Genomic DNA, 10,228 nt, shown 5'->3' with positions numbered 1-10,228 from the left:
TTTAATCGATGTTTTTAAGCAGGTTACCTCTCTTCGAAGATAAAATTGATAGACGTCAAATGTTGCCTATTAAATTGGCTCGACTATAATTTTCAAACCACATATTAATTCGTATGTCACATGAAAATAAATTTTCAATTCTTAGGTTTTAGAAATGCCTGACAAAAGCCTGTTTTTCTATCTTCGATAACAATACACGGCGTATCTACATTATGATTTTCAAAACACATTAACAGTGTTCGAGTCTGACAGGAACAATTCGTGTCACCGAAATTACCATACACACTCGCTTCACACTTGACGCTTTGCACAAATACTATTAACGTGTTTACTTTCAATACAATGTAAACAAGCCTATATGAAATATAGGGTGACTTTTTTAACAATTGATTAAAAAATCTGGATAGGTTTCTTTGAACTTAAAACATCGTGAGTAGATGGCAGTAAGTAAATTTATTTATCAATAATTTATATTCAATAGTGCTAAACCAACCCGAGAAGGTATACATTGAGTATTAATTGACATGGTAAGGGTGAATAATTATTATCCTTTTAAAATTATGAATATTATCGTCTCAAGACATAAGGCTGCTTATCAATTAGCCAAACGCCATGCATTAAGCAACATGTAAATAAATCTATATTTTAATCTTAAGAGGACTACACCACCGAAACTAGCGCCACCGAACATTTTATTTTTTTACTCCTTAACCAGATCAAATTTAAAAAATCTAGCTCGGTACTTTGCTAGTATATTACTTGTAGTATTTTTGGTATTACTTTTCATTAAGAGAACTTTTGATTACCGCCAAAAGTGGCCACTTTTACTTTTAGCAAAGTACCGAGCTAGATTTTTTAAATTTGATCTGGTTTAGGAGTAAAAAAATAAAATGTTGGGGGGGCGCTAGTTTCGGTGGTGTAGTCGCCTTAAATTTATAAATAAAATTCAAATCGAATCCGATATAAATTTTACAGAAACTATTTTATCCAAGCCATCATTTAACGTAATCTTTGTGCCCTTTGTCCCACATTTAGCCTATCGATAATTCATTTCAAAACAAAGTAAATCCTTTGTAAAGTTTAATTTTTAGCAACAAAAGCCTCAGGAAACTGGGAGTGGTTTCACAAACACGGATTTCCAATTAAGTTAGGGCCTGATTGGCAGGTCGTTAGTCAACGTTGTACTGTGAATGTACTCCTCACTCTGCCTTTGATGGTTATTGACGACTGATAGCTAGGTAACTCGGCGTTAACTGTTCCAAATTTACGGTGAAATAACGTATTATAATTAATTTGCATTTAATAGTTGTAGAAAAGCTTTCGGAGAGCTTTTAATATTGTTAAAAACATCTTGTTGAAAACGCTTACAAACTTCATGAAAACTTGATGAAGGTTCTTAAAACTCTCTACTTACACCAGACTACACCGATAGTTATAATTATTTTTGTGGTATTTTTAGCGGCGTCTTGCTTCGTTATATCGACGTCAAATCATCAAAATTATGTATTCAAAAGAGCTGAACATTTTTATCAAGAACAGAGATTGATAAAAACACCATACCAAATTAAAAGTTTATGCATTATGGAGTTACGATAGCAGATACGCATAAACAATAATAATAAAACCTTTAACGTTTTGCATTGAAAAAAGTTAATTTCCCACATGTATAAAGAAACTAAAATGCCACATATTTATGAAGAACTAGAGTCGTTAATTACATAGTATATTTGAAGGAACTGTCTCCACATAAAACATGATTGATGATCGATAAAGATATCGCGAATAGAGAAACATTAAGTGTATTCCTATGTCGGTTGTGATATCATTTTCATAGGCCCGTCAAGCTTTCTGCATCCCCCTTACATCTTGAATAGAAAAAGGAATGGAGACGAATACAAAAAATACAAAAAATATAAAAAAAAATGGTTTATGTTTGGTTTGAAATGTTAGTAGATCAGTATTAATTACATCATTTACATTATTTTATATTTAAAATCCTGAATAAATGAATAAGAACTTGGATTTTCTTCTTCTATGTATCAGTAACCTGATAAATTTATTTCACGTAATGCCTTTCTTTACTGAATCATTTTAATGTACTCCTATCTACTCCTTTTTATAAATGCGGACACGGATAAGATAGGAACCTCCCTTTAAAATTCAAGAAAATATATGAAATGGTTACAAATCCTTCTGTAAATAGAAGCAATGTGTACATAAAATTTATTTTATTAAATCAAAGACATTTAATGCCACCTAAAAGCTTGAAAGGAAGGCTTTTGGTGAAAGAATATAATACCTAATTTTTTTTATATAATTAATTATTATATAAAAAAATTAGGTCAATACTATTCCAAATAAGTAATTTTAATTAAAATTGTTGTGCTTACCTAGGTAGATATTATTTCACATTTTTCAACTCTACGCCACTTCTGTGCTGAATATATGAAACATCAATGATATGCTAGCAGTAAGGCAGTGGGAAAAAACAGGACGATTCTATCGAAGACTATCTGTCTTCGTCACTGTCCGCCAATTGCTAAAGAAATATGAAACATTTCTGAAACTTTATGTATGTAGGTATACTTACATACACAGAGTTTTAAAATAGGTAGAATAGAATAGATTAATATTCTTTAAAAACATAAGAAAGTAGTAACCTAACCTTTTAAGTTTAAAAAGCTTTTTTCATACGTATCCTGAAAAGGTATTCTGAAAAGTTTTTGTGACATTTTATAATAATGTCTTTAACATTTTTGTAGGCCATGTTTCAATATTAAACATAAATACCGTGAAGTCGCAAATATCTTTAAATTTCCTTGTTATTTAGTTGAACATCGCAAATACTTCGTGTTACTCCTAAATAAATAGACGAGATGAAGCCACTTCTATCCACGCATTTACACAATCTAATCATTGATTTATGCGATGTTAAGTATGCGAATGTGTGTTAATTTTATATTTTCGAGATTAATTTTATTCCTGGCTACATTTCTTAAATAATATTGTCTCGTAAATCAGTCGGCCCATGTTTTTCTTGGAGCGAGCGAGTCCGTCGTGTTTTGTTTAGAATCACGCACCCCGTCTTCGTTCTACAGCAAATGTGATTTAGTAGTCGTGAATTGTCTAACTGTATCATTTAAGTATTTTGGTATTTAGAACAATATTTGAGATTGCAAAATACGCGTAGACAGCGTAAGAATAGACTGCACACATTTAGACTTAGAGAAGGATTTCTTTTCGTGTGTGTTTATTTTAAATTTTTTATTGTCATTTGTTTAAACATTAACGTTGACTTTGTACTTTTTATTGACAAATGAAACAACTGTTTGTCCTTGTCCTTGTTACTATTAATTATCCTGATAATATATGTTGTATAAAGTTCAATCTTATTTTTTATTTAAAAGTGTTTACACTTTTATATTACGACGTCATATTAATTTTGCAAAATAGATTTTATATTTTATTACCATTTTTCTTTTTTAAATTGCTACCTAGTTATTGTAATCAGCAGCTTTTGCGTTTGACATTTATTTAAATTGATTAAGTTTTCTTTTAATAGACGCAATAATAATAAAATTTGGTTCATACTTGGAGTAAACAGTATGATTAAGTGAAAAGTAATAATTGTTATTCTAATGGATTGTACGCGATTCCAAGCATGCCCTTTTGTAAGAAGTCCAGGATCGAAGTTCTGATTAATGATTGTGCAAGTGAGGGGCTTGTAAAGGTCACCGCTCAGTTCGTTACCTCAAAATATATTTCCGAACAATTCGATTGTCAAACACTGGCAAAATAGACATATATAGCATTGCATAGCATTTGCAATATTTTTTTTTTTTCATTTTACCTACCTACATGAACATTGAACACCTAAATATATATTTTTTTAATTATACCAACTCAAATTCATTTATGATTTGTAATAACCCTACCCTGTAAACGCGAATGTTTGTAATAACGCGAAAACTACTGAACGTCTTGATTATACTTACCAATGATGTATTGTAGCGTATACAACAGAATACACATGAGCTACAGAAATACCTGCGTTTACCCGCGGTACTGTCTGCGAGTAAAACCGAACGGCACAACTATAAAGTTAATTATATAAATGTATTTGTACTTACCTGAATAGGTTGAGCAAAAAAGTAATATAGCGCAGATAATATCGCTTAGCCCTTTCGGACCGGCGATTAAACTACATTGAAATTTATAATGTCGAACTCGAATTTTGGGTAATTTGGGGCCGCTGATCACGAATCTGCAATAATTTTCCGGATTTTCCGGCGCCATCTTGGAAAATTCATATACCAACAATTGTATCAAGCTGGGCCCATCATATCACACGTACAATTGTGAGGGTCACAATTGTATCATACTGGGCCCTACCTCTCCTGCGTTCAATTTACAGTTGCATCATGATATTAGAGTTAACGCTCTAATTTTTACGTTTTTCTGAATCAAATCGACAGTAAATGAAAAAATAATAAAAGTTAGAATTTTTATTAAAGTTACAAACACAACATTGTTCTACTTTTACATTATTAATAATCAACAAAGGCTTTGGAATCAACTGTTACATGAAATGAGATCAATTTTCTCTTAGTTTAATAATAATTATTATCTAAATTCAGTATTTGTTGTGAAAATCAAAGAAACAGTTTCGGTCTTTGTTAAGGCACAAGTAAATGTCACACTTTGAGCAGCGACAGCGACTACGACTAGTGCAACCAGGAGCACGACAGCAACGAGGCTGCTTCAGAGTGTCGAAGACTGACCAGTGGCTATGGCATGTATTCCGAAAAACTTCTTTATATCCAGTAAAGAACAAGGAGGTTTCATTTGTATACCAGTATTGGTCATATAATACTGATTGGTGGTCAAAGCCATCTCTTCCACGAGCTCGACATTGAAATAGCGCTCGAAATATTCGTATGGGGTAAGAATTTCAACTGGTTCACGAATGGCACCTTCTGGAAGAGTTTTACTATTAAAGGGCTTCTTCTGCCATGATGCTTGCGCACTCAGAGGCAAGTTATCTTCAGCACTGTCTTCATCGTCATCAGATGAAGAGGAACCTTCACAGTCGGGATTTTCTTGAATAAAGTAGTCCGCGTCCAGTTCGTCACCATCATCGCCCTCATCCCCAGAGTCATTGAGCATCTCTTCAATTGCAGCATCATTCAAAATCACAGACATCGTAAGGAAACTGAAAAAAAACGAATAATCATTAGGAACTCAAAAACTCATGAGGTAGGGTAGGGCCCACGTCGACACAATTGTGTCAGAAAAGTTCGTTAAGCCATTACGACAAAGCCTTTGCTTGCCGCTAGTCACTGACATCGCAAAAACATTGTATATTTAACTATTTATCTAATTAATAACACATATATAACTGAACTTACAAAATAAAGCAACAGTAGGTACATACCTTCGCAAAGTCGGGGAGCGCAAACAGACACGAACTGAACAGGTTGAAACCTGCTCGCCGACTGAGTGTCGGACCAAAATTTCATTTCAAGGTCAAAATTGCTTCCCGCACAATCGTGCCATACTAGGCCCGTCCACTCCTAACGAAAAACTGCTGAGATAAACTCGACTTTGTGACCCGCACAATTGTATTAGAGCGGTCCGTAAGGGTTAGGATGAAAAAAAAAAACACTATACAAATTAAGTTTATTTTATACTTTCAGTGTGCGCGTGTCCTTAGTAAAACATTATAATGCGGCAGCGTGAGATTATGTGCACAGTTGACCGGCGGTGTTTACCAAAATCGAGTTTTATTAGACCTTCCTGAGTGAGATGGACACGTTCTGAGAGAACATACTAAATTCATCCTTATAGTAAAAATTGTAAAATTGTATGTTAATTAAAAGTTCATTCACTTATTTCCTGGATTTTTTCTACCTGTTAAAAGCTACTACAAAGTTGAATTGTCAACGGTTCAAAACGAAATTTGTTATGCATTTCACTCATTATTATCAATGGCATTGTTTGTGTTCACTATTTTGTCAACTGAACGAATTTAAACGCTTAAAATGCGTGTGAAAAAATTATGGAAATTGGTGAACGTTTTAAAGAAACTCTTTACTTTATAAAAAGTAGACGAGGTAAAGAAAGTTTATACTTACTCAAACTCGTAAAGTTAATAGTTCGGCGAAAATATCTCGGCGAAAATCGGCAAAAGGCTTCGTCTATAAAACAATCATTTGCAATTTAGCCCACAAAATGTTGGGATTATAAGATCGATTTTCCGACCTTCCAAAATATTTTTGAGTGCACTATTTCCACATTATGAACTTAACAATAACCTAGCATATATCTATACAACTGAATAAAATGGTCAAAATAACATGTTTTAAATATTAAAATATTCAGTTAACAATAACTATGCCAAATTAGTAGCAAAACGGGAAACAGTTATCTGTAAAAACCTACTAACGGGTAATTTTGCAAAAAATCGTGACACCAATCAAAGTGAAATCTCTTTTGCCTGTGCCGAAATATTATTTGCAATTGTCTTTTTTAGCAAAAAACAGGGAATATTATTGTCCTCAAATTATTACTTAAAAAGCTTAAAAAGTCAACACTGTTCTAAACAATGAGGTATATAGAAATATAAACAATGGCGGTATTTTAAGAAGCAAAACATCTCTGTTTACAGAAAAAGATAAAGATTTTTTAGTTCCTGCGTCCTTTGTGAAGAATAATAGGAGCAATAATTGTCGATTTACTTCTTTGCATGGTATTTAAAAATAGACACGCGTCTTATCGTTGTGTCGGCACATATAAACTCAAAAAATATTTTTTTACTACCAATTCGATATTCTAGACGCTTTTCTTTACGTCTGTCGTAAAAGTCGTTTTTTTTTTAATTTGGGCATCCATAGTCAGATTTCTATAAATTTCAGCCGCCTTTTGAACTACTTATTCTATAAACCTTTGATCTGCTCTGTCTTACTGGTTAGCTATGGAATTCCTTAGATGCGAATTCAAACGCAAACAGTTGCCTTACCTACCGTGCTCCGTGTTTATTGAGTTAAATTTTATGCGCACTTTAACACTCACATTTATAACACCTAAAGTTTTAAATATGTACTTTAATGTTCTAAGATCTGATCAATTCTTACTAAAGATTGCTATAGATTCATTTTAATAATAATATTGAGATAAAATTTGCAAACACGTGCAGGTAAAAAATTGGTCGGCAAATGTTCAATTGGATAGCTCAAAATTTGCTAGAAAGGCTTTTGTTTTACAACACCAATAAAGGCTGATAACGCTGTTTGAATAGTTAAACATGCCGCCTTCTGTTTTCAACTATCGGAATATTTGAAGTGTAATAAAAATATGCTACTTAAAAAAGTAGGTACATATTTTACTCGGTATTATTACAAAATCCCCAGAACTATGTTCTTTGTGTTCAAAAATACCGCGACAGATGTCAATTTTTTTAACCAAATACTAGATTGAGAAAAAGTCCAAAGTAAATATCGGGAAAGGTTCATGGCAAAACCGAATACAATATTCTGAATAAGCCATCGATTGATTTCGCAAGATTAATGGTTGCATATTGTCAGTGCCATAGTATGAAGGTATGAGCCACCAAAATCAGTTTTATTTTCTGCTGTATAAGAGCTAACAAATTCATTTTTGAAATGCTTTTAGCTTCCGAACGAATATACTATTAAGGCTTTAATACACGGGATTATAACACATTTCGCTTGTGTAATAGAGATTAAATTTGATTGAAAAGGTATAACTGTTTTATAATCTTTTTCGTTCTATTAATATTTTCTATAGAATTGATTCAGAAATCTGGTGTGAAATTGAAATAAAAGCTTTGCACGCGTTTTGGTCACTTTAGAACCATATCAATTTAAACAGCCATTTCAATTTGTTTAATTCAACAATATGATTTTAATTTTGTTTGGTTAATAATATTTATTATTTACTAATCGATTAGAGGTAAAATATTTGATGTTTTATTTTTTATGGCAAGGGTTAGTACTATGTTATTAGAACGTTAACGATTTTGTATAAATTTATGTAATATTATTGCATCTAAAGTTATTAATAAAACTTTGAACTAGGTATCTTTGAAAATAGTCACATTTCACAAATAATTAATGGAACATAATATTATTTTGTGCCACAGTTGTACTATTACTATTTAGTTGATATTTTAACAGTGATCGTTCATGTTTTGCTTTCACACTCTACAACACTTTAACCAATAAAAAAAGATCCAATTATTTTATCCAAAAATTTAAGTAACAATTAGACCGCTAAATAACATTTAAGTACAATGAATAAATTATTATTAAATTCAGTATGTACGTGATTTATGTACGTACACAATGGGTGACGGTGGGTGTGCATACAACAGATGTGACGGGAGGTGTAACAAAGAATGCATATGTTCGCATTGGTCGATCAAATGTGCACACGTAGAATGATCAGGCGAATTTTCTTATATGTACTAGAAATCAAATAGTAAAATATTAGATAGGTATCGGAAAATATGTCTTGTAGTTTGTAATAAAGTACCTAGAAATTAATGAAATCAAAATTGAAGTTTAAAAATATTTTGTGCCCACTTCGCCTTCACGGCTGAACGCAACGAACTAAAATTACCTATTCTCACTGAAAAGTACCATGTTAGAATAAAATTAATTATGTTTTATGTCCACGTAAATTTTCTGAAAAATTAGAAGTGAATATTGGTGCATAATTTGACTCGGTTAGAAATTTGATTTATTTAAGGTATTTAAGGCAATACCCACAGAAATATTGAAATAGAAAACTATGAAAGGATACATTTTCAATTACTGAGCTATTTAATTTATACTTTACTTTTATTGAAATACATATATTGTTTTCAAAAAGAAAATTAATATAAGCAACGTAGTTTGGTCAACTTTAGGGCAACGTTACGTCATAATCCTTTGAATTAATTTATCGATTTAAGAAACTTTATTGATCCGAAACTTACATCTAAATTAATAACAAACACAAAATAGCTTGTATTTGGTAAAATAAGTAAAGTTACAAGACATATTTATTAAAGGCGATAATTAATTACATTGCAGTCTGCGTCGCACGCGCATAGCATACTGTGCTATTGTCGCGGCCCCCGATTGAACTGTTGGACATGAGTTATGTGCTTTATGATACAGGGTGTTTCAATAATAAATATTTCAGGATATTTTTCATACACGGTACGATCTGATCCAATACTAAGCTTTCGATTGTGTTATGGAAACCAAATGGCTGATAAACATACAAATACAATTTTAATTAAATACTTATGGGTCATTATACAAAAATGGGGTAACTCAATGTCACCAGCCAATTTATACAAAGTCTTATTATATTTTAATCAAATAACAATCTATTTTAAAACAATAAAGCGTCCTTTATTTGGTCACTCACTTTCACTTCTTTATTTAAAATACAAATTGATAAAAAAACAAAATTAATACTTAAATAATCAGTACTTTGGCATGTCACAACTCCGAAAACCAACAATCAAGTGACTATTTTATAAACATTATCATTGATTAGAGAAAACTTACTAACTCAGGACAATCTTTGATATACATAGTATTATATAGTATAACTTTCATAACGAAATGTTTAACATTTTATTTAAAAAATAAAAATAAACTTTGTCATCGTTTTTATTGGTCCGTTGTGTGTTTTTTAAATTTGAAATTCTCGCTAAATATCACCAAGTCGAGGTCAAATCTCTGTCTAAATATTAATGTTGGTAATGAAGTTACTTGTGCATCCCATATTTTGATGGCCGTCATAACTGTACCAGCGCTAGGGTTGTGTTTGTCCTCTAAATTCGTGCTGCGCCAGTCAACATTTCAGTCCTATGGTGAGTCGTTATTTTATTGTTAAACTGATTTTTATTTTCATTCATACATGGTTAAGTATGATTTGTAAAAATATAGTTTGTTGATATAAGAAATAAGGCAAAAAAACATAATTTGTGATTATAATCTCATATTAAGTCCCTTTTTATCAATCCGCTGGCATCAGTCCTATGTCAGATATCGCGCCAGTGGACTGACGCGACCCCATAGTACTGATGATTCTATCGTTTTTGAGAACTTTTATCTTGATTGCTATTGGTATAAGCATTTCTATTTGATATTTCAGTTTAAAACATCATGCGCCACGCTAAAAAAACTGAATTTGACTAGGGAAGAAACAT

At 31.8% G+C, this 10,228-nt stretch overlaps 1 protein-coding gene across 1 annotated transcript; it reads right to left on the bottom strand.

Moving 5' to 3' along the window:
• Positions 1 to 4,490: 4,490 nt before the first annotated feature.
• LOC123695014 lies at positions 4,491 to 5,649 on the bottom strand. Its single transcript, XM_045640694.1, has 2 exons — positions 5,435 to 5,649; positions 4,491 to 5,212 (listed from the first exon to the last, which is right to left on the bottom strand). The coding sequence occupies exon 2, from the start codon at positions 5,200 to 5,202 to the stop codon at positions 4,762 to 4,764; it is 441 nt and encodes a 146-aa protein (XP_045496650.1). The 5' UTR covers positions 5,203 to 5,212; positions 5,435 to 5,649; the 3' UTR covers positions 4,491 to 4,761.
• Positions 5,650 to 10,228: the final 4,579 nt, after the last annotated feature.

This window comes from Colias croceus, chromosome 10 (genome assembly GCF_905220415.1).
Source record: "Colias croceus chromosome 10, ilColCroc2.1".
Classification (NCBI taxonomy): domain Eukaryota; kingdom Metazoa; phylum Arthropoda; class Insecta; order Lepidoptera; family Pieridae; genus Colias; species Colias croceus.
The sequence above is the reverse complement of the archived record's forward strand: the minus strand, read 5'-3'. Positions and strand labels throughout refer to the sequence as shown.

Excerpts from the sequence above, each read along its gene's own strand:
- LOC123695014 (XM_045640694.1), bottom strand. The coding sequence starts at position 5,202 with ATGTCTGTGATTTTGAATGATGCTGCAATTGAAGAGATGCTCAATGAC.